The following is a 25,613-nucleotide window of genomic DNA, read 5'->3' as shown; positions in this document are numbered from 1 at the left end:
AATTAAAGATTAGAAACTATTCATCAATGGTGCCACAGTAATATGTGAGCAGACTGTTACTTTGTGCTTCGGTAAAAACCTGTCTGGCTACATCTGTCTGACAGCAAGCCAGGAAAAACGTTTTTTCTGTGGCCTACCTCAGGTGTAGTTAAAGCACACTGAACTTGTTATTTTCAGATTTAAAGATCACTGCTGTCCCAGTGATTGCCCAATAGTGAACTCATCAAGTCTTGTTTCAGTTCAGTTTTCTTGATGCTGCTGTCATAAGCCATATCTCATTTTTAAGCAAAGCAACAGCTACAAAAACCAGGAACTTCTCTCGAAGAGATAAAGACCTTCAGAGAGTTTTTCTCTGTTTAAGACAAGAAAATAACACCATCTGTATCTTTTTTTTTTTACGGTTTGACCTGCAGTGTGTTCAGGGGTTTTTTCCCCATTTGTTTAATTTTCATTTTGTACAACCTGAATCCCAGAAAAGTTGGGACATTCTTTAAATTTGAACAAAATGGAAACTAAAAGACTTTCAAATGTGATGAGCCAATATTTATTAACAACAAAATATAAATAATATAACAAATGTTTAACTTGATACGCTTTTTAATGTCATGCACAAAATGGAAGTATTCCTGGGCACAATTAGTAATGTCAGGATCCAATCATGCCATGACCACAGGTATCTAATAAAGGTGTAAGGCTTTGTCCTTTACACAGAGACATCTCCAGTTTCTCTGAATCTTTTGATGATGTTATTGTCATGATCCTGGGCCATGTTGGCCCAGTATTCTTAGTTTTCATGTATTTTTGTCTTTTGTTCCTTATTTAGGCCATGCTTCCTGGGTTGCCCTGTTACGTTGTTCCTTATGTGTTTTCCCCTTGTGACTCTTACCCCCTGTGTGTCCCTCTATGTATCTGTGAGCCCTCGTCTCCCCTCGTGTTTTATTCCATGTTTTCCCCAGCCTGTTATGTCTGTGTTCTCCCCGTGCTCTCTCTCCTCCTGTCTGAACCTCTGTACTTCCTGTTTTACTTTGCCCGTCTCCCGTCAGTGTTGCGTTCACTCCTGCCGTGTCTTGTTATGATTATCGTGTCACCTGTGTTCCCCGTGTGCTCCCACTTCCCTCGTTAACCCTCTGTGTATTTATGTCTGCGTCTCCCTCAGTTCTGTGTCGCGTTCTCCCTCATGACTGTGTGCCCCTCCGTGTGTTTCCTCGTGAGTCAGTTTCTTAGTACTTCCCAGTTTAGTTTCATGTTATTTTGTATCGCCTTTATCCTCTGTCAGCAATAAAGCTGTATTTTGAGTTCAGTTCTGTTTTCCCGTGAGTTTGCGTTTGGGTCCTCTCCTGCCTGCACACAGCCAGCCCATGACAGTTATGCACTGTAGATGATAAGAGTTGTAGAGCCTTTGCAATATTGAGGAATATTGAGTATTCCACAATATTTTTGCGCACTCACTGAAAAGCCTCTGCCCATCTTTACTTCTGAGTGACTTTACCTCTCTAAAACATTCCTTTGATAGCTAATCATGTTACAGACCTGATATCAATTGACTTAATTATTTGCTAGAAGTTCTCCCAGCTAAATGTATGTTTAATTTTTTGTTTTTCAGCCATTTGTTACCCACTGCCAACTTTTTTTGGGAGCTGTAGCAAGCATCAAATTTGAAACAAGCTCATGTTTGTATAAAATCTTAAAATTTGTCAGTTTAAACATTTGTTATGTTATTTAGGTTCTGTTGTGAATAAAATATTGGCTCATGTGATTTGAAAGTCTTCCAATTTTATTTTGTTCAAATTTAAAGAACGTCACAACTTTCCTGGAATTCAGGAATTATCAGTGTATTTATTTCTGGTGCCTTCTCCTGTGAACAATATATGGCCAGCACACCTATATCCAATAAATTACATATCATACCACAGATTATTTGAGTGTTCCTGGCATTAAAACTCACTTACACAAAAGCACAGAGTGGACATTACATAAAAAGGTCTAAAATGAGACCTCATCTGAATGCAAAACAACAACAACAAAAAAACAGGAGTTACAGAAATATCTTCATTCTGATTGGAAAAAGAGTGGAGTTGAAGAGAAGAGTGTCGAATATTAGGCTGCTTCTTGGTTTTATGAAAAATGGTACTTAATTTTATTGGATGGTAGAAACAAAATCACCTTTTTATTGTAATGTGTACATTTATAAATACCAGGAACTTATTACCTTAACTTTCTCCCCAATGTCTGTCGATTGGGGAGAAAGTTAAGGTAATAAGTTCCTGGTATTTACGGGAAGATGCATTTTTTTTTCTTTTTCTGCCCATTCTGTTGGTTTTTGTTTTTTGCCCTTCTCCCCTGTCCCTCTTCTCAGCTCTTTCTCTTTCTTTCTCCCCTTCTTTCCCCCAGTCAAGTCTGTCCCGTATTCAGCAAGTGAAAATAAAATAAACAATAAAAGGTGAATCAAATGGACCATTACGGCAAGGCTGGGATGGTCAATTTGGTAAAGTAAATCCGTTGGGCATCTTTCTTTGCCTTTAGACAATAATTCTGATGGCAAAAGAGCCAAACGGGACAGGCAAAAAACCCCCCAAAAAAACCCAACTTTCTCCCCAATGTCACCTGCTGCTTGGTGCTTGCCTGGTTTCGTATAACCAGCTCCCATGAGCGCCGCCTCCGCTGCAGGTTTTGGAAAAATGCCAGTCTTGCTTACCAAGCAGGATAACTGGTAAAGTCCCTTTGTGCATATTTGAAGCAGATATTTATTTGCCTTTGTTTTTCTTAGCACTAAATGTGTTCAGGTTTACTTTTATTTCCTGTTCATGATGCTTACGTGTGAGGTTAAAAAAGATTCCTAGTCACTTGTCTCACTGCCTTCCTGGGTACGGTATTTGGCTTTATTGTCTGTTCTTCCTTCTGCTTCTCCATGCTATCAAACTCTGTCATCGTTACTGTAGTCCAATCATTCCTTTCAGACTCTCACACACGTGGGTGAGTAATTTTGTTATAACTTTGAGTTTCACTATGAGGTGTTGAGATTGTATTTACCTATTCTCGAGGTTGGAGGAAATGTAAGCAGCCCCAGAAAAGTCAGGTTATTGATTTAATTAGGTAATTTGAATAATTAATGACAAAAACATTCCTTAATGACATCACAAGAAAGTATGTTAGAAATACAATGTTCCTAATTTAAAGTCAAATTAATTTTGCAATTTTACAGTAAAACACTCATTGAAGTATTTCTCCTCTGAAACCTCTGCAGCCTAGAGCATCCCATCCCTGAGTTTGTGGCTGTTGCATTTGTTGATGAAGTTCAAATATGAAACTGCAATAGCAACAGAAGGGGGCCAGATCTTAAAACTGAGTGGATTGAAAAACTGATCCAAGGCACCTGCAGTGGTACACATTTCAGTTTTTGACGGGAATAGTCATCATTGATTACAAGGTCGCATTGATAGACGCAACATTTAAACCAAACTGAAGGCATGTATTTGTTCTAATTTGTTACTGCTTAAATGTTAAAAAGTGTGAACCTTCCATGTTGCTCATAAGTTGATAGATCACAGAGCAGACATTGACAGGGCAGGATTCGGTGGTTGAATCATCCGTCCCCACCAATGCCAAAACCAAATCTACACCCTTGACCTGCTTCATCTCTGGTGCCAATGGCATCTTGACTCCAGCAAGTTCATAACATTGTTAAACTCCACTCTGCTAGTGGAGGATAGATTAGTAAAAATCTGCATTTCAATAAATCATGTTCATTTCCTTCAAATTATCTCTTTATACACATTGAAAAAAGTCTAACATGCAGTCATTCATTCAATCTAATAAGTGCCATTCAAAACAGAATAAAATCATTGATTTGATTGTGAAACCCTTTCTTTTTGCATTTTAAAATACCACTTTTGATTTGGATGAAACTAAATATCTGTACAAAGGACACAACGCAAAGTTTTTGATTTCTCTCAAAACATATATTTCTTTTCATGTTGAACAGATAATATCTTTAATTCGAGTCAAAGTGATTTGCACTTAAGCACGCCCACCAGAAATAGACCGGGACCCATTTTTATTCTGCATGGCTGCTGGAAACATCGTGTCACATCTTTGATCAATTTCATCTGAAAATAAACGTAAGTAAAGCCAAGTGTGTTACAAAAGCTTTTATAACTTGTATTGCCAAAATTGCAGAAAATAACCCCATTTAAGCTGGGTCGACAGCCACCCCTAATTTTTGCATGATTGCAGCTGCTAGCTACAAGCTAGCTAGCTATCCGGCGCGACGTTAGAACTGGTTACCAGAAACCGACCATCACAGTCGGGAATGCAAGTTTGGCAAAAACCCGTTTTTTACCAGTATACTAACTAACTAGTTAGCGTTACCACGATGCATCGGTGGTGGATACAGCTAGCTAGCATAAGTTCATAGTTCATAACATTCATAGTATAACTCCGTGCTCCGCTTCATTTGAATTTTTCTGGTGAGCTCGCGGTTTCTAGACACAAGCTTGTGTTTGTGCGCGCACGTTTGTCTCTCTTCATATAAATATCTGTGTGTTATGTGTGTGTACACCGAGCGCAAAAGATAAATTATTAATGTGCATGATTTAGAGACAGAAATAACATGCCAGCATATAAGATCAATGACATAAGACTAATTCCTTCAATTGACTTTCAGGCGCGGCTCGGAAAAATGTGCATTTTCTGAAGAAATTTTAATTTTATTAACAGCAAAAAATTGACCCTATGCCAAACTTAGTCGCTAATGGCTGGTCTGTAGACTGTTTGGTAAACCTAAATCAAATTATAGTACTAGCTTTTTATAAGGATGTGTATGTCATGTTACGTATTTCTTGGTTTTTCTATGTTATGTGTTTTATAGAGAAGTAACATTATTCTTTTTTTTCCTGTATGCTTTCAGAACCACAGATCTCTCCAAACATTCCATGGCTGAAGCATACATTTTCATTTAATCTGAACAGGTATCATTTTGCATTTACACTGCACATCCTTTTTAAACATTTCATAATAATCTAGACCCTCCCTCATTATCCTCTCATTCACCTTGCTGATGTGTTGAGGACTTGATAAAAGAATACATGGTATGTCCATATCTGTTCTGTCTCTACATGAGATGCAGTCTCTTGATGTAAATTTGACAACTCTGCTATTAAATGCAGTGATTAATGTAGGACAGCAACGATTAATCAACTCATCAAGTTAATATCTTAGGGTTCTGTATTGTTTTCTTTTTTTTCTTGGGCTTTGTGGAACATTTATGAAAATGTTCCACCATTGATTTAATTTAATGATTATGCAATTCACAATCTGATTAGTCAAATAATTGTTCTAATAGTCTGTGACCAAACAACTATCAAAATAGTAGTTTATTATGGTCAAAGATTTATCAGGTGTGCCAGACTTCAGTTCTTCACTTGTACATTTTGTTCCATATTTTACCTCAAGATATCCCAGAAAGATGAAGCTGAGGAAGAGCTGCAGAGTACCAACATGGCACTCTTCGTCTTCAGGGACAACTCAAGCCTCCTACATCAGCCTCGAGACATCGGGATAATCATTGATGGTGTGGAAGTCCTGAATGAGTTGCCTTCTGTGGCAGCTGGAGTGGCAATGGTCTTTGGACTCTGTTATGCTCTTAATATGGAATATCCACGAGGATTCAGGTTCACCTTTGAGGCTCTTCAAAAGATTATGATGGAGCTTGACTTTAACAAGATGACCTCTAAGATTCGCAAACTTAATTGTGAACTTAACACTGCACAGTAGTGTGTTTGCATGCATGTGTGCATGTGTATGTGCACATGCATGTGTGCTTGGTTATTTTGCTTGGTTGGCCTGCAGTGGTATTCTACATTCAAAAATTATAAGAACACCCATTTGAAAGGGAAATTTAAGTTGATTTCATTGATACATGTGTAGATTTTTTTTTTTACATTGTACAAGCACAGTGCACATATAAACATTTTTGAGTACTTGTAAATTGGTTTAAAAAGAGTTTTATAATGGTTTTATGCCAGTTTTAGACAGGTTGCAGGTTTTATACTGGTTTTCAAAAGATTGCAGGTTTTATAAAACAAACATTTCTCTAATCATTTCTGCCGTAGCACTAAATCTGTATATTACTAATCCTCTCTATTGATTATAGTTAAAATGGTTTGGAACAATAAATAATTTTGAAATAATTGGCTGGCCAACTGTCTTGTTTTTTATAGGAAATGCAGAGCATTTTTGAACTGAAATAAAATGAAATGTAAAAAATATAGTTTGAATATATGTAAATCAATTACCTGGCTTCAACACAAAGATATTAGTTCATGTTAATTTGGTTCGATGTGAATACATTAGGTTGGTTAAATTTCAATATATTAGCTTGGTTCAATAATTAAAATATGGTTCTATGTTAAAAAAAAAAATCAATTTGGATCAATGCAAAATTTAAAGTTTCAGTCAAGTCTAATATTGTTTATATCAACATAAAAGTATCAGGTCATATCAAGTGACTCAATTTGGATTCTATGAAGCCAAATATTTTGGATGTGACAATTGGACATCATTTTTTTGTAATTTGAATAGGGTTATTCTTTTTACAGTGCAGAGGAGGTGTTCACTCTGCCGCAGGACATATAAAATGAACAAATCCCTTTTCCCCACCCATTTTACACAAATGCAGGCACACACAGGCAGGAACAGGTAACAGACATTTTACAAAAACAAGTTTTATGCCTCTGTAATAAAACAAAAGACTGAAGTCAAATTTAAATAGTATATGTAAGAGTTAGTTGTGTTTGGTTTCAGCTAAAGTTGAACATACCTGAAAACGCAACCTGAACCAGGAAATACCTTCAAACTGAACAAGCCTGTAAAACCAAATGACTCTTGTTCGTTCTTCAGTTTAACTCCAACACACTGAACATGGTGGCGAAGCTAATGATCCTGTTCCTCCTTTGTCACGCTGCATCTGCAGGTAAGATTGGGATCCACAATCAAAATATATAATAATTTACTTGGCAATGCTATTCTTAGGAAAATGCAACTAAAATGTGTCAGCAGACAGGTGAATCTAACTGTACAAGTTAAAAAGATTAAAAACGTATTTACAACAGATGTGACAAATAAATGCACTGCTCTGATAGTTGTGTGTATTAGATTTAGTGAAAGAAAGCAGTAAGAGACACTTCAATAACTACTTAAGCTAAACACACAGAACCTTTAAAACAGATATGTACATGTTAGAGCATTTATAATTACACAATATAATTATAATTAAAAGATTAAAGATACCCAAAACTGGTGAAGTTTTCACTTGTCAACCATCAAAAGAATGTGAACCGGTTGCTGGTTCAATTTCAGCTGGAGAATTACTTGAACATCTGGCATAAAACTCTGCCAACTCAGATACTGCTAGCTGCTGTGGTGATTTTTCAATAATAAATAATAATGCGCAATTGTAGACAAAGGAGATTATAGCCCTTCTCAAGGATTTACAAGAATCACAGTTTCCATGGGAGATTCAAGTACGGTCTCCTAATGATTTATAATTACTGAATTAATGTTTTTGACACTACTGTTTCTATTTAGTGCATGTGTAAAAAAAAACCAAAATAAAACAAAAACCCTTTCTCATTTTTTTTTTGCTGTTTGTGAAGCCTAATATAGACCATCCAATCACTTAAACACTGCAGTTCAAGGTGTAATCAAATCAATGTTATCCTATTGGAATGACTACTGGGATATAGTGGATCTCCATTCACTCATATCAGGAGAGAGAGATGCACACTGCGCTGTAAATTCATTAAAATATCTCAATAAAAACCGACTCTGCTCAAGGAGGAAATAAAACAGTACTTTTGTTTGGGGGAAGAGAGGTTGGAGAATATCCTGGTCTACACTTGTGTTTATCTCTGTATTCAGAGTTGATAATAATAGTCCAACAGGAAAGCAGCATCCATTGGACATTTAATCCTGGAAATCCACACCTTCTCAAAGTTATAACCCACACTGAAAACAATGGAAATCTTGGGAAGTTGCAATCCACCAGGAAAACAATGGAGTCTAAATCCTTCTGAGTTAATAATCCAATATGGCAAAGAATGAGCAGAGTAAAAGTGAAAAATAAATAATACTAAAAACAACTTGCAAGTGCACAGTTTGAGCAGTGGTTCAGGGAACTTAGTTCTCTGCTGGAATTTCCAACTGAGAGCCAATTATCTGAGCTGCTCATCTTACAGAACACAAAGGGAAGAACAAAGAATGTTCCTGGGTGCCCTCTTTTTCTATGCTGCCAAGTGGACATTTGCCTCCCCCTCTCTCTCCCCCTGTCTAGCATTTACATAAAGTCATCTGACTTTTACACATGCATTATTTAAAGTTTAACTTTAAAATCACTTCATCACATTTTCTTCTTTTCTGTGTTACTCTCAACATAGAAAAATCCATTACATATGAACATTCAGTCACATATGAATATACTTCACATAATGGTTCATTCATTACATGTAGAATACCAGTCAAAATTTTGGACACATCTTCTCATGTTTTTTCTTTATTTTCATGACTATTTACTTTGTTGATTCTCACTGAAGACATCAAAACTATGAATGAATACATATGGAATTATGTAGTAAAAAAAGTGTGAAATAACTCAAAATACATTTTATAGTTTAGACACTTCAAAATAGCCACCCTTTGCTTTGATTACTGCTTTGCATACTCATAGCATTCTCTCGAGCTTCATGAGGTTGTCACCTGAAACGGTTTTCCAGCAGTCTTGAAAGAGTTCCCAGAGATGCTGAACACTTGTTGGTTCTTTTGCCTTCACTCTATGGTCCATCTCATCCCAAATCATCTCAACTGGGTTTATTTGCTTTGTTGGTTATTATTATTATTATTATTATTATTATTATTATTATTAATAATAATCTATGTTTCTGTTTTTTCGTGTTTAGGGATTAGTTCTTAGGGTTTGTGTCTCATGTTTAGTGTAGGTTCAGTTCTGGTTCTAGTCTGCGTCTTTGTGTGGTGGTTTCTTGTTTCCTGTTTTATTGTGAAAGTCCGCGTCTTATGTGAGTGTATTCAGTTTTGCCTCCCTTGTCTCGTCTCGTCAATTACTTCCAGCTGTGTCCCCCACCTGTGTGTAATCTCCCTGTGTTCTTCTGTGTGTATTTAAGTCATGTCTTCTTATATTGTAATCTATGTGAATCTACTGCGCATCGTCCATGGGTTCTCCCGTCATGTGCCTCTGAGCACCCTCCTTGTTTGCGTTTAGTAGTTTAGTTTTCCCAGTTCAGGTTATCTTTAGTTCTGTTTGCCATTTTCAACTTCTGTTTTGTCTTACTATAAACCTCCTTCACACTTCCACGAGTGCCTGCAACTGGATCCTCCTTTATTTTTCTCCACACGTGACAATGAGAAGGAGTGTCCAAACTTTTGCCTGGCAGTGTAATTCTAGATCAGTAAGATTTGTCTTTAGCACATTCTCACAGACAAGGTCTAGACCTTTTCACTACTTAACTACATTTGTCAATTAACATATTGCTGAAATTCATATTTTGATTTGCCTGTGATTAAAAATAAAGATGATCTGATATCAGCAAAAGCATACAAACTCTGTTGTAGCACTCTATAAAAGACTGGATGTTGTTGTTGATGTACACTCTCTCTAATGTACTGAAAGGTAAGCCGGGGGGAGTTAAATCTCTGTCTATCCCCACCCTTTTCAATAGTTGACATGGTGACACCTTCCCATTGAAATGCATTATGTAAAAATTAGTTCTCACTGATACAATCGTTCCACCTTGGAAAAAGAACAGTTCAAAGAAATAATTTAGAGCTCAAAACAACCATGCTATTGATGCAATTATTATAGGCTCAAATAATCTTGTTCAAAAGCTTTTATGACTGTTTTACATTGTTGGCCCCACACATTTTTACCAAAATAAGATCAAGATGGTCTGTTGTCAAGTTTTATTGTTCATTAGACTTCATCAGCCTGCTGCAGACGCTTCTGTTGCCTTTACTGTATCCCAATGAATCAGTCATATTTCTAAACATCTTTCTTCATGTTTTATTTGGTTATTTGCTAACATCTTAAACATCTGTCTGTCCTACAGTGAGCCATATGCTGAAGTATTTTGGCACTGGAACCTCTGGAAACCCAGACATCGCAGAATTTATGTTTGTTTTAGAAGTTGATGACACAGAGGTGCTTTATTGTGACGCCAGCAAGAAGATAGTAGAACCAAGACAGGACGGTGTGAAAAAAATGCTTGATGACAACCCTGGCGCACTGGGGGAGTACACTCAACAGTGTTTTGAGCATCAGCCAGGCATTTACCAAAACTCGATTTCTAATTTAAAGCAGCTGTTAAACCAAAGTGGAGGTGCAGTACTTTCTTTGATATATTATGTCATATTATTATGGATGTATCTAAACAAAACTGATTTATGTAAAATTAATTAAAATAACTATAATTTAAAATATTTACAGCCTTAATTTTGTGCTTCTTAATTAAGACCATGAAACCTGATGTAAAACATACATATTTACTTGTTGTAATTACTTAATTGTTCTAAATCTTAGTCTTATATTTAAAATAGCTAGGTTTTGTTATTGTCTTCAAACCTTTTAACTTTTTTTCAGGTTCTTACACTTTGTAGTCTATGTATCTATCAGCTGACTTCTGTGCTGAAACAGTCTTTACCTCTAGTGTTTAATCTTTTCTTTTAATATTGAATAATCACATCCGAGCTGGTTTTAAATCATCCACAATTCGAGTCTCCACAGTAGGCTCCATTAGCGAAATCAATAAAGGTAGTCAGAATCTGACTTGAATCATGATGAAAATGCAGACCTTTGAGGATGGAAATGTGTCACATGATCTACAATTAACACACATAATTGTAATATTTGTTTCTTCTTCTCTTTTCAGGTGTTCACATTTTACAGTGTATGATTGGCTCTGAAATGAATGAAAACTCTGGAGAGGTAAAAGGCTTTTTACAGTTAGGTTACAATGGAGAAGGCTATTTGGAATTTGATCTAAAGACAATGACATGGATCCCACTGAAACCAGAGTTTAACATTGTCAAACAGACAATGGATGGTGACAGAAATCTAATTAATTACCTTGGAAACCTCTTCGGTACAATTTTTCTAGAGAGATTGAAGATGTTCTTGGATTATGGGAGCAGCTCCTTGAACAAAACAGGTAGAAGATATGTTGAAAGTCAGAGTTTTCCATGTTACAAAAGTGAGTCTCTTTTTACCTGGCCAAATCACTCTGATAACTCTCATGACACCAGAGGTTTACCCACAATGTGCAAATAACCAGAAAAAAGCTGATTTATTTACATGACATTTATATGAATGTTCATGGTTGAAAGAGATTTACATGAACACAATCCATGGTAAAATTATAGCACAATACAGCCTTATGCAGCTGCCGCAAAGCTGGTGACTCTTTGGCTCTAATTCAGAGTTTTCAATTGCATATTGATTTTCTTTAAATTTATTCTTTGATTTATTTCAAACTTTTCCAGCCACACATGTAGCCGCTAAGACTGGTGGACCTAAATCTTCACCACCACCACGTCTGGTATACATACAAGCGAAAAAGGGGAGTGGGCGAGTCAGCGCTCAGGGCACAGAAACTTAGCTGGCTTCAAACACCATTTATTTCCATAATAAAAAAAACACAGCCAGAGTCACAAATACAAGACAAAATTCCCCGTATACAATAAAAATAGTGTTGCAACCCGCTAAAAACCCTGCCGGCAGGAATGGTTAAACGCTAAAAACACAAAGCTAAAACATGTTTTCCATATACTAAAATTACTCTCCCATAGTCCCATAATCCCACAGTCCAGCCACACATGGGCGAATGGTCCTTATATGAAAGAGACAGGAGAGGAACTTCTCTTCCAGTATGGTAAAACTCGTCAGCAACAGACCAGGGAGGGGGCTCCTATCGCAGACCTGTCTCCTCCTGACAGCGCGTCGCCGCACAGTCCCGCCCCACTCCACACCTGAACACGGCCTCCCTCGTCTCACCGTCAGATGCAGGCAGAGGGGCATCCCTGCCCTGTCGTGCATTGCAGCCATCGCCACCCACTGTTGCCGTTCCTGCCGTTAGGACTAGATCGCCGAACAACTCGCGGCACCCCACAGTCAGGCAGCAGTAGGGATGGGTATTGATAAGATTTTAACGATTCCGATTCCATTTTCGATTCTGTTTAACGATTCGATTCTTTATCGATTCTCTTATCGATTCTTTTTTTTTTTTTTAAAAAGGAGAACACTAAAGTCGATTAGCTTAGAACTGTGTTTTATATCTTCTCTTTGAACAAGATAGAAATTTAGGAGTAACATGGCCTTACAAACCCAACAGTGAGATCTTAAGAGAGCCACAGCCTACGGCTCTTCAATGGGGTGTCACAGGGTCCCCAGGAAAAAAAATGTATATGTAAAATAATAAAATAAATATTCTCCTGTAGCAATAACAAAGTTTAACATAAATTATTCTGTAGCAATTACACAAGAATATCCAGTAATGTCCTGCCTACAATTAAACACATTCACTTACCAAAGTGAAATCGGGGGCATCTGCTGTGGCAAATGGGTGCAAGCCTTTGACCACAAACTTAGACACTGCTCGGTGACATTCGTCTATCCTGGCCTGAAAGGAGACGCTACCGGTAGACTGCAGCGAGAACTGCCAGCATCTGAGCCAGACTCTGTCTCTCTCATCATGGTTATCTAAATGCAACGCACAGTAATAGCAGGTTTTGTAATAAGGTAAATCTCGCTAACATTATATGCAACGCTAATTGATTAGTTACCTGCAGTATTAACGGGAGAGGACGTGGAAACGCTACCGCTGCTGCTGGGTTGAGCTTCGCTAGTCCGGAGCGGATCAAAAACACGACTTTCGTTGAAAGCAATCGCGTGTTTTTTGAGCAAATGCTTTTGCATATTCGTAGTGTTTCCTCCCTTTGACGAAATCTCTACTTTGCAAGTATTGCACGTTGCCCTGTTGTCATCCTTTCTCATAAAGTGTAACCAAACTTTTGAGCGTTTGTGCCGCTCAAGCGCCGTGTTTCCTACTGGGTAAAAGACGCTACTCAACGTGATGACGTCATTCGGGGCGACTGGAATCGATAAGGGAATCGTTTTTAAAAGTGGCAAATGATTCCAAGGAATTGAAACAGTGGGAACCGGTTCTCAACAAGAACCGGTTTTCGATACCCATCCCTAGGCAGCAGTTCGTTCCACACACGTGCGGGGTTGCACGCGTTCCTTTTTCGCCTCCTCACCCTTCGTGCGTCACTCCTCTCTCCTTTGTCTCTGCGCTCGCTATCCCCTTTAACAGGTCAACCTGGCGGCTGATAGGCCACCTTGGGGAACGTCCCCACCTCACAGGTGCCTACAATTGACTGTTTAGTCCACAGTGGGTTAAAGGAACATGGTACAACATTAACACAAATATAAATATGAGGATAAAACCATGCAGTATAAATATCAATAAACAAACATGCAATATAAATATCACTATAAAATCATGCAAATAAAATCAACACTATGTACCAATACACAGATTGATAAAACATAAAACACAAATTTCCGCTGTGTGACACACATATATCCTACTGGTACTGTGCTGTTTTTCATCAAATATGTACACTACACATGCTTTACTCTTGACAATATATATTTTTCTTAATATTGCCAAATTAAATTTCTTCATCTTTCTTCTTTTTTCCTTTCTTTCCCCATTTTTCATCTCATATTTACTTCCATCCATTATCACTCAATCTCTTTCCAATACTCCCTCTCTCCAGTTCTTCCCCCAATGTCTCTCCTCCAGAAGACTCCCTCCTCTCCAGTCAGCTGCCATGCTACAGGTTTCTACCCTGACAGAGCTGCGATTTTCTGGAGGAAAGATGGAGTGGAGATTCATGAAGGTGTGGATCCTGGAGAGATCCTCCCCAACAATGATGAGACCTTCCAGATGAGTGTTGATCTCAATATTTCATCAGTCACACCTGAAGACTGGAGGCGATACGACTGTGTGTTTCAGCTCTCTGGTGTGAGCGAGGACATCATCATCAAACTGAATAAAACAATTATCAAAACGAACTTGGTGAACAACAAAACACATATTGATGCAGGTGAGAGATAAAAAATTTGATTAGTCTTGTTCAATTATACAAATTTGTCTATCTATCTTTCTATCTATTAGGGGTGCAACAATACTCGTATCAATATGTATCGAACAATAAATTTTTTTTTATTTATTTTATCAACTTTTCTTCTGACGATGCTGTCTGTGTTGAGCGCTCAGTGGATCTGCGTTCGACTACTCCGCCTAGGCTGCACTGTCGAGTGCAGATCCACTGAGTGCAGTGCAAGCTAGCAAGACAGAAGCTAAGCTCGTTGCAACATGGCAACTGCCTCAATGCTACCCGGAATTGAACCTCCCCCACCCTCATTCAGATCAGGTGTTTGGAACTATCTTGGTTTTCATGTGAAGCATGACCCTGATGGTAAGCGCGTCATGGACAAAAGTAAAACAATTGGTGGGAACTACTGCGTTAGCGCAGTTAGCTCGTTAACGTGTTGACGCCGTCCAGCCCCACGCATGGGGCGATCCGCGGTAACTTGTAAACGGAGATTTGCCGCATTATGGCGTTAATGTCATTTTAACGAGATTAACGCTGACAGCACTAGTGGGAACACAACAAATATGACTGCACATTTACGCCGACATCATCCTAGTGCAAAGACAAGTGGAAGCAGACAAAAACAACAAGCACGCATGCTACAAACTTTACCCGAGTCATTAGACAGCCGTTAGCACATGATTCTCCTTATGGGGACCTGATATGTTTAATATGCTGCTGAGAATATAGCCCAGAAGAAGCGGATAGTATATCTTTTATTTTGGAAAGAGCCATTTCTCTGTAATAAACTCTCTTTTCCAAAGATGAGTGATTTCTCAATCAGATAGATTTATTTATTATTTTATTATTTTGTTGTTTCAGCAACATTAAATTTAAAAACTGTACTTTTGAGTTAAAATATATATTTATAATTTAAATAAATGACAAATTAAAAAGGCATGAACATTTTTTTGTATCGAAAACATATCAAACCGTGACACCAAAGCATCGAACCGAACCGTGAATTTTGTGTATTGTTGCACCCCTATTATCTATCTATGCATATATGTATATATACACATACACATACACGCACAATATGTTCACAATAAATATGTAATTATTAATACTGTAGAATGAATGTATTTCTATTTTAACTTGCTTCATCTGCCACTTTTATCATGTTTTTTTTTTTTTTTTTAAATTGTGCAGAGTTGCCCATCATTATTGCAGCCTTTGTTCTTGTTTTGATCATCATTGTTGCCATTGGAATTGTTGCTTACAAAAAAAAGAAAGGTAAGAAATTGAAATGAGCAGACTTTCCCAGTCAAATGATAGCAGCAGTGCAATACTCAGTTACATTATTTTTGAGAAATACACAAATAAAGTTTAATTGTCAGATTTTTTAAAAAGTGGCAAAAACTTAAATGATGTTTTTCCCTTTTAATTCAGAAAGCCATCCATCACCTTGTAAGTACAATGTTATTTTTCTCTGATCTGCCATGCATTCTGGGGTTTAAATAAATAATTTTACTAATACTGTTCCTTTTATTATTAAATATTTAAACTGAACAGCTCCTAGCATCATCATAGAATTGAATGGGAGATCTGGTACAGAATCACCGGACTCAGCACAGAGATCTGGTACAGAATCACCGGACTCAGCACAGAGATTGGCTACAGAATCACCAGACTCTGCACAGAAATTGGCTACAGAATCACCGGACTCTGCACAGAGATCTGGTACAGAATCACCGGACTCAGCACAGAGATTGGCTACAGAATCACCAGACTCTGCACAGAAATTGGCTACAGAATCACCGGACTCTGCACAGAGATCTGGTACAGAATCACCGGACTCAGCACAGAAATTGGCTACAGAATCACCGGACTCTGCACAGAGATCTGGTACAGAATCACCGGACTCTGCACAGTCTTAACATCTCCAGTTACACAAGAACAAGATGATTTTTATATTTACTTTAAGATTTGTTATACTTTAAAAAATATTACATACCTTTATTGTTTTACAATTAAAGTGAACATAAAATACCACATTTATAAAGGCTAACTTCCACCGTTGAGCCCTAATCTTAAAAAAGTCTAGATATAGATATAACATTGTCTGAAGCTATATTTAAGAAACAAGTGTTGATATAAGCATTAATTTCAATATTTTAGATTATATTTAATGCCAGAATGTGATATCACTAGGTTGGCTGGTTGCTGCTGATAGACTACCACTTTATACAAGTTGCCCTATTCACTCATTCATTCATATGCTTTTTCAACATAAGTGCTTTACATCTAACATTCACACACATTCACACTTTGAGCCTTGGCTCCTCCAGTCTCCTCCAGCCAAATATCCTTGGGTAAGATACTAAACCAAATTTGCTTTGTGGTGCATCCATCAAGCTACCAACCTTATGATTAGTAGATGACCCAATCCACCTCATGAACTATAACCAGTAAGCAAGGTGTTTTTCCTTGTAAGCCAAATGATGTGAGTTAATAATGAAGACCATGGCTGTGTCCCAATTCAGAGACACAGCCAAGAGACACAGCCAAGAGACACAATGTACACACACTACGCGTACTACGTAGTAGTGTGTACTATAAGTACTATAGTAGTACGTAGTACTACTATACTATAAGTACTACGTACTATAAGTACGAGAAGTGCGGAAGTGAGAGGCGTGTGAAATGGGACGGTCTAGCCTTCGTTGCGCTGTTCAGGTTGCCTAGCAACCATGATACTAACCGCGAGTAATGTTTCATACAGCTTTGTTTGACAGAAATGAAGGAGAAAAAATGTTTTGTTGGTCATTCATTTTTGTCATGACATCACTTTGATTAGTTGAGTATCTGAGGCTGAAACCACAGGACTGTAAAACATGATTGTTGGGCTTCATTTCTGTGCTGAACAGTCATATCAAGATTAGTTAGTAAATAACAATTAGCTCATGTTGGTAGTATTGTCAGATTATTATGATATATAGATATATCTATATAGATATATATATCTATATATATAGATAGATATATATATCTATATATATAGATAGATAGATAGATAGATAGATAGATAGATAGATAGTAGGGGTGCAACGATACACAAAATTCACGGTTCGGTTCGGTTCGATACTTTGGTGTCACGGTTCGATATTTTTTCGATACAAAAAAAATGTTCATGCCTTTTTAATTTGTCATTTATTAAAATTATAAATATATATTTTAACTCAAAAGTACAGTTTTTAAATTTAACCCTAACCCTTGTGCGTGTTTTTTATTTTGACAGCGAATGCGCACCTGCGGACCACTTATGTGCAGCCCTGGTTATTTAGCTCGTCATATTGCAGCCACAGAAATTATTTTGTCCATGAAACCATAAAGCTGCACTTTCTTTTTGCCTTATAGTCTGATTTGTCATAACTTCTCCGTTTTGTGGTAAGCTTTTCTTTGGCTGTCACTTCTTCACCCTGACCTGTCTTATTTGGCTCAGCAGAACTAAAATATATATCTGTCTGTGAAGGTTCTCAGTCATCCAGGTCATCGTAGTGAAATATATATCCTGCTGCTTTTACACACGGACTCACATAAGCTCAGCGATTCTCTGCGCGATCAACCTCTCACATGTTTAAGCTTGCTGCGGAGATTTCACTTGTCATGTTTGCATAGTAAGCTACCAATTAATAAGACGATGTCAGAGGAATTGGTGCACAAATTATCATCACTCACAGATCAGTGCTGTCGCTCTCTATACACAGTTCGCACGATTGCAAAGTGAAAGCAAAAAAACAGCGAAGCGAATGGATGGATGGATGGATGTGCTAACAGCTGTCTAAATGACTCGGCTAAAGTTAGTAGCATGCTTGCTTGTTTTTTTTTCTGCTTCCACTTGTCTTTGCACTAGGATGATGTCGGCGTAAATGTGCAGTCATATTCGTTGTGTTCCCACTAGTGCTTTCAGGTTAATCTCGTTGAAACAACCTTAACGCCACAACACGGCAAATCTCCATTAACGAGCTACCGCCGATCGTCCCGTGCATGGGGCTAGACGGCGCTAGCGCTAACACACTAGTTCCCACCCATGTAATTGAGCATTGCGTGGCACATCCAACATACTGTTTTACTTTAGTCCATGACTCGCTTACCTTCAGGGTCATACGTCACATGAAAACCAAAATAATTCCAAACGCCAGATCTGAATGAGGGTGGGGGAGGTCCATGTTGCAAGGAGAGCTTAACTTCTGTCTCGCTAGCTTGCCCTGCGCTCTTCCTTCTGACGATGCTGTCTGTGTTGAGCGCTCAGTGAATCTGCGTTCGACTACTCCGCCTAGGCTGCACTGACCAGCCTAGGCTGGTCTTGGTCACATAGTGACATAGTGACCAAGACCAGCAAAATCTGTATTTTTAAATGATTTTCCTGCTGTGGGGATGAACAAAAGTATTTTACCAGTACAATATAATCTGCAGTATGATCGTTGCTTTAACAATGTAACAGATAGCTTTAAGATGGCCTTAAGATGTTTATGCATACTGTTATCATATTAACCTTGTATTCCAGAAGCAGTTATAGCTATTTTATACACATTGCATATCTGTGCTTATTTTGAGTTGATGTTCGGTTCATTAAGGGTCTTAAGCTTCACTGGCGTGACTGTCCAGGTGGTACATGCTGAGGGAAACTAGAACATAGAAGGAATTGCAATACATGCTTACAAAACACTTATATCAGGTCATTTCTATTATCTTTTATATGTTCATATTCTTGTATTGAGTTTTAAGTAGTATCAGTTGGTTAAAACATTTATTCAGTTTATATTATATCTTTAGTTTTAGTAAACTGTGACACATTTGACAGTGGCCTCTGTTTGACTGTGAGCGTTAGTAGGTGAGAGGTGACACAGAGTGCCAAGTGAGATCGTGACATATCATGTTTGCTTGTAACTGTGGGCTTGCAGAAGCGCTAGCTCACTGCAAAACATTGTCTGCGGTTTTGGAGAAGCGCTAGTCAAAAAGGTTGACAGGAAACATCTGCCATGAAGACAGAGATAATGTTCTTTTCAAACTGTGTTAAAAGTCATTGTGGTTTTGATCTGACCCATGTATGAAATGTATCTGACGTTGAAGGGGCGTCATTAAATTCAAGCCCTGATGGTATAAAATATCTGCTTATGCTTTGATTAGTCGAAGATCAATTGCTGTCTGCGTACGGAGTGACCTTCCCATGCGTGTATTAAAATCATCGTTTGACTTCACCCGGCCGGATCAGTGTGGTTATTCGTCGATTACCTCTTGTACCCTTCCTCAATATTGAACCCTTAACACTGCTTATTTAACCATAATCATGACAATGTAACCACATGGTGTACTGACAGGTTACTTAATGTGTATAAAACATATAAAATAAAAAAATAAAATGCACACAAAAGCTAATACAATTCTATTTACATTTTTACTGCACTTAAGTACAATTTTCAGGTATCTCTTCTTTACTTTAGTATTTATTTTTCTGACTAAATTTTTACTTTTACTCCCTAACTTTTTAAACAATTATCTGTAGTTTCAACTTTTTACATTTTCAAAACAGGCTACTTTTGCTTTAATGCATTTGTGCCGAGTTATTATTGCATCACTGTGTGCCTCCAAACATCAAACTTATTTGATCCTAAAAAGTAACACATGAGAGGCAGGACAGGATAGGAAGAAGAGAGGTTAGATTTAAGGGTAAGGACTCCTCAGTGGGATTTGGGTTAGACCAGGGGTGTCAAACTCAAATACACAGTGGGCCAAAATTCAAAACTGAAACAAAGTAGCGGGCTAACGTTAATATTTATTGAAATATATTTATTCCTCCAGATATAAGAATGAATCTTTTCTTATGTACTCAAACACGTTTTGCTGAAAAACTGAATATGGAACAAGCAAAGCTTAATACTAAACAATATATATATATTAGCTGTATAATACCAGTAGGCCAGCTTTAATAGTAATTTGGTATGGCTTCGCGGGCCAAATGTAATTAGGCTGCGGGCCAAATTTGGCCCACGGGCCAGAGTTTGACACCTATGGGTTAGACTCTAGTATTTTCCTCCACTGAATGTCAACTGGAGTGCCACCACTGAACATTAGTTCAACATGTAAACACCACGTTTCAAAATCCACTTCTCCTGGGGGTTTTGACACATGGCCTGAGAATGAGCGTAACCATTTGGATTGGCTATGTGTTGCGACAGAGTCATTTCTGATTACATGTTCCACTACTATACGCTGTATCTCTGGTGGGTTAGTTACTTCGTCTGTCACCACTGGAAGTCTGGTTGGAGTAGTCTTTGGTTTTACAACCCTACAAGGCTGAGATTTAGCTGAATGGGTGACTGGCTGGGATGTAAGGGGTCATCTGTGGTCGTAATTTAGCTTTGCTGTCTTTCAAGGGTGTAGTACTGTGGTCAGAATAACTGTCAACGTCATTTCCATCGCTCGAGTCAGTCAAAACAGGGTCTGGCTATGATGATATAGTATGATGCAGTGCTGGCCTTTCAATGCAACTAGTCTGCCATTTTACATTCTTGTTAGTCACATTTTCAATCTCAAGGGGAAATTCGGAGTCCTTATCTATGTAACACACAATACTTTACCACTATAGCATGTAGAGAAAGTTAGGATCTTGAGCTTATGTTCTCTAGGAATCGACTAAGGAGCGAATAACACACAGCTAAAGAACATTTAAGATTTATTTAAACAAAATCATAAACGGTCATTCAACAGTTCACAACAGTTCCAATAGTCCATATTTGTCAGTCCGTGTATTCAGTTTCATAGTCCAAAGTTCAGAGTTCAAAGTTCTTTTCAGTCTTTTCAGTTCAAGTGTGTGAAGTATGTGTGTAGTGTGTTAACCCTTTAAGACCTACCATAGAACCAAGTCCATCAGAGCTTATATTATATTTTTACATGCTGTGGAGCCATTTTTTGGAGCATTTCAAGTTGCTATACATCAATACAACCATTATAGCCCAAATTTTAATAATATGTCTGCATTAAGTGCATAGTAATTACATAAATTGCAAAAAAGTGCAATAAACTACAAAAAAATTTAAAATCGTTTTTGTTTTTTTTAACATATATTTCTAGTTAGAGAAATTTAAGAGGCTTATCCCTCAAAACTGTAAATACAAAAAAGTTGCACAAACTAGTTTCCCACCAAAGGAAATTTATTTTGAGTGTTTTCATAGTTTTATTTTTGAGATACACCAATTTTCATATACTACAGGAAAAACGAAAAAATATATTATAGTGCAAATTTGCAAAATAACAGCATATGCATCAAAATAAACTATTTCCAGCAGTGCAATATGAGTCCTAAGCATCCCAGAAACGACACAGAAAGTCATGAAGTCAAACATAACTTTTAAAAACACAAGTATAAGCTCATGAGGCCACGATGGTAAAAAACTACATTTCCGCAAAATGACGTCACTTCCGGTTTCGGGCAGGTCATGCGGTCATGTGATAGTTTGTGCTAATGGACGTAGGAAGTGTTACAAACAGCTGATCGGATCGGCAAAGCGTGTTTCTGGAATATTATGTTTTTGTTGCTACAAGCGCTTTTTATGCAGTTTTTGCAAAGCTATATGTGGAAGGAAACTGTGACCGAGGACAAGCTGATGGCATAAGAAGTAAGTACAATTCCTCCGGTTTCATATGCAAAAAAAATTATTGCGCTAGCTCACGTGGTTGCAGTGCTACCAGGATTTAAAAATAGTTACGCAAAATGGAGCGTGTCTGCTCCTACCGGTTCTAAAGGGTTAATGTACTACCCAGGTAGTGTATTGTTTTGAGAGCTCATAAGCTTATCTGTCAAGAAGTAAAGCAGTTGTCACTTCTAAGTAGGCTGGAAACCTTCCTGCATTGCAGTTGGGGATCCTGAATCCTGGATTTCAGTTTCAAAAAAAAAAAAAACAACCTGCACGGGGCAGTAAACACATTTCACATGAATAGTATAAAACAAATTAATCACCACTAATGATCAAATACCTCTCACTCTTTGTATATAATGGCTTAATGCAATCAATAATAAAATTAATCAAAGAACCTTAAAACAATTTCCACATCATACAAATTTAACCGTTTAAAACCGGCATGCGTAACTATTTTTAAACCCCTGTAGAACTGCAACCCCGTAAAGTAGCACAATATTTTTTTTGCATATGAAACTGGAGGAGTTGTACTTACATCTTATGCCATCAGCTTGTTCTAGGTCACGGTTTCCTTCAACATATAGCTTTGCATGTAAGAATAAAGTTACATTGAAACCAAGCACATCATTGTTTTTCTTGTGACATTACCAATAAGTTTGATGTGTCACATGGCCCTCTTCCTATTGAAAAAACAAAAGTTGTATCTCTAAGATGGCTGACTTCTAATTGGCCACCATGGTCACCACCCATCTTGAGGAGTTTGCCCCCTCACATATACTAATTTGCCACAAACAGGACTTTAATATCACCAGCCATTCCCATGTTATTGCGGTGTATCCATATAAATGGCCCACCCTGTATATAGGTACATAAAGCCCTAACTGGACAGAGAGCATGTAGGCGCTCCTGTTCAGGGTAGGAGAAAGGAGGAGAGCAAAAAGCTTCAAGCTCCAATGGTGTGCATTGGAGATAAGGATTTTTGGGCACAAAGGCTGGATTTGGCCTGAGTGTGACTCTAAAGTTATCCCGCGTAAATCGGGTGCACTCTTTGTGTATTGACAGCGCATGAATATCACTGATACGCTTTGCAGATGCGAGAGCCAGGAGCAATGCATTCTTCAAAGACATGATTTTTATTTCCACCTGGTTTAGTGGTTCAAATGGTGGCTTTGAAACTGCCATCAGCACCAGGGATAAATCCCACGTGGTAACGAGAGGTTTAGACACCAGGTGAAGCCGTTGTTCCCCTTTCATGAAACGGCAGACTGGGTGATGGCTCACTGGACCATCCACAAAGCCCACATGACAGGCTGAAATGGCTGCTAGATATACTTTAATTGTGGAAAAGCCCTTTCTTTTATCTGGCGAAAGGAGAGAATTGTTGTCACAGAGCACTGAAAGGAGAGAGTGTGAGACTTTCCACACCATTCCTCAAATACCCTCCACTTGTTCTCATACAATGATCTTGTGGAGGGGGCTCTAGCACTCTGAATAGTGGCTATAACACCCCGGGGGAGTCCTGCCGTACTCAGATTCAACCTCTCACGTGTCATGTGTATCTGAACCTGAGATTTTGCAACCACAGGGGCAAATTCTTGGCAGCGGTTTGCAGTCTGCCATATTAAGGAAGCTTGGTGTAGCTAGCTTGGCATGGCTGGACAGCTAACGCTGATCTTTTTTTCTTCTCTCGGGTGGGTAGCTATGGTGAGCTAGTATGACCTAGCTAGTGTGACAGCTAGCGCTTGTGCTACTTGGCTTGGTGACTGTGTGTAGCAAAGACAGTTAGTTTGGTCAGCTAGCTGTTGTGCTAGGTGGCATCTAACACACTCTCCGACCTGGCTCTGTGGTGAAGAGCAGGCGACTCAAAACGTGAACCGTGCTAGCGCCCGGTGACCAAGGTGTTAGCTTGCTCGCGTGGACAGTTAAGCTACCACTCATGTTCAGAGTCAGGGGAGATGAGGTTTCTAAGAAGCGAGAAGAGGAAATTGAAATTGAATCATGGGTGACGCTGCATCACACCCTTTTATAGGGAGGAGGGTGGCCCCTCCCTGACGCAAGCGTCACGACTGCCAGCCAATGCTGGCTGGAGTAATGATATAGAGGCTTCTGAGGATAATGCTGAGAGAGCGTTCCCCATAGTGAGACGCCGAAACGAATGTTTGAAAGAGAACTCTTAGTGATTTGCTTTGACCACCATACGTAGCCTTAGCGTTGTTCTCCTTCTCTATATATATCACCTCTAGTTCACAAGTACTAAACAATCTCATAGTACCACCTAGCTGACATTCTTTGGGAACAGCAGTTAATTTTCACGAGGCAATTTTAGGTGGGTTACACCCAAAATTGTTAAAGCAAATTAAATAAGTTGAGCATTTTAACATCACTCAAGCAAATATTGTGCTATAAAGACTATGCTCTGATTTTGATGTGTTTGTAGTTTTAATAGGAAATGACATTTTATTTTTATTTATTGAAAGAAATAAAAACAGAATATAAATAAATTAAAAACATGTAAATAAATATAAATAAATAAATAAAAAAAAAGAGGGGCTGGACTGAAGAGGGGCTGGACTCTGTCTCAGTCTGGAGTTGCCCCTGGTGAGAGGGGGGTGGGCTGCTGGTATTTTAATATCCCCTCAGCTTGCTACCTGTACGTTGGGGTTCTTCCCAGTATATGAGAGGGTTTGTTCCCTTCGCCTTCAGGTTGGGGAATGGCTCCTGACTGTCATCTGCGCTCATACGCCGAGTGGCAGTTCAGAGTACCCATTCTTTTTACAGTCCCTGGGTGGGATGTTGGGAGGTGCTCCGCCTGGAGACTCTGTTGTCCTACTGGGAGACTTCAATGCTCACGTGGGTAATGACAGTGAGACCTGGAGGGGAGTGATAGGGAGGAATGGTCTCCCTAATCTGAACTCGAGTGGTGTTTTGTTATTGGACTTCTGTGCAAATCACAGTTTGGCCATAACGAGCACCTTTTTCGAACATAAGAGTGTCCATAAGTGCACGCTCTAGGCCGCAGGTTGATGATTGATTTTGTAATTGTATCACCAGACCTGCTACCATATGTTCTCGACACTTGGGTAAAGAGAGGGGCTGAGCTGTCAACTGATCATCACCTAGTGGTGAGTTGGATCAGGTGGCGGGGGAGGACGCTGGACAGACCCGATGCACCTAAACGTATAGTGAGCGTGCGCTGGGAATGCCTAGCAGAGGCCCCAGTCCACGAGATCTTCAACGCATACCTCCGGCACAGCTTCAACAACATTCTGAGGGAGACTGAGGACATTGAGTCCGAATGGACCATGTTCAGCATCTCCATTGCCGAAGCTGCTGCAATGAGCTGCGGCTGCAAGCTGGTTGGTGCCTGTCGTGGTGGTAATCCCCGAACTGAACGCTGGACACCAGAGGTGAAGGGAGCCACCAGGCTGAAGAAGGAGTCCTATCGGGCTTGGTTAGCCTGTGGGACTTCGGAGGCAGCTGACGGGTACCAACAGGCCAAGCAGGATGCGGCTCGGACAGTGGCTGAAGGAAAAACTCGAGTGTGGGTGGAGTTTCCTTGAAGAGATTCTGGCAAACTCAGGAGGGGAAAGCGGTGCTCTTCCTGTACTGTGTATAGTGCTGGCAGAGCGCTGTTGACGTTGACTGAGAGAATTGTTGGGCAGTGGAAGGAATACTTCGAGGACCTCCTTAATCCCACTGACATGTCTTCCGAGGAGGAAGTAGAGTTTGGGGATGAAGGGGATGATC

The 25,613-nt window shown here is 38.9% G+C and overlaps 1 protein-coding gene across 1 annotated transcript; it reads left to right on the top strand.

The window, feature by feature from the left end:
* The first annotated feature begins 6,927 nt into the window (after positions 1–6,927).
* On the top strand, positions 6,928–15,476 carry LOC146609263 (major histocompatibility complex class I-related protein 1-like). Its single transcript, XM_085346982.1, has 5 exons — positions 6,928–6,977; positions 10,114–10,385; positions 10,935–11,213; positions 13,843–14,172; positions 15,376–15,476. The coding sequence occupies exons 1-5, from the start codon at positions 6,934–6,936 to the stop codon at positions 15,474–15,476; spliced, it is 1,026 nt and encodes a 341-aa protein (XP_085203108.1). The 5' UTR covers positions 6,928–6,933.
* The last annotated feature ends 10,137 nt before the right edge of the window (positions 15,477–25,613 follow it).

The sequence above is a fragment of the Diplotaxodon limnothrissa genome, linkage group LG22, assembly GCF_057381915.1.
Source record: "Diplotaxodon limnothrissa isolate DT_005_m linkage group LG22, D_limnothrissa_male_GT1.1, whole genome shotgun sequence".
Lineage (NCBI taxonomy): Eukaryota > Metazoa > Chordata > Actinopteri > Cichliformes > Cichlidae > Diplotaxodon > Diplotaxodon limnothrissa.
Note: the sequence above shows the minus strand (reverse complement) of the source record. Positions and strands in the feature narration are given on the sequence as shown.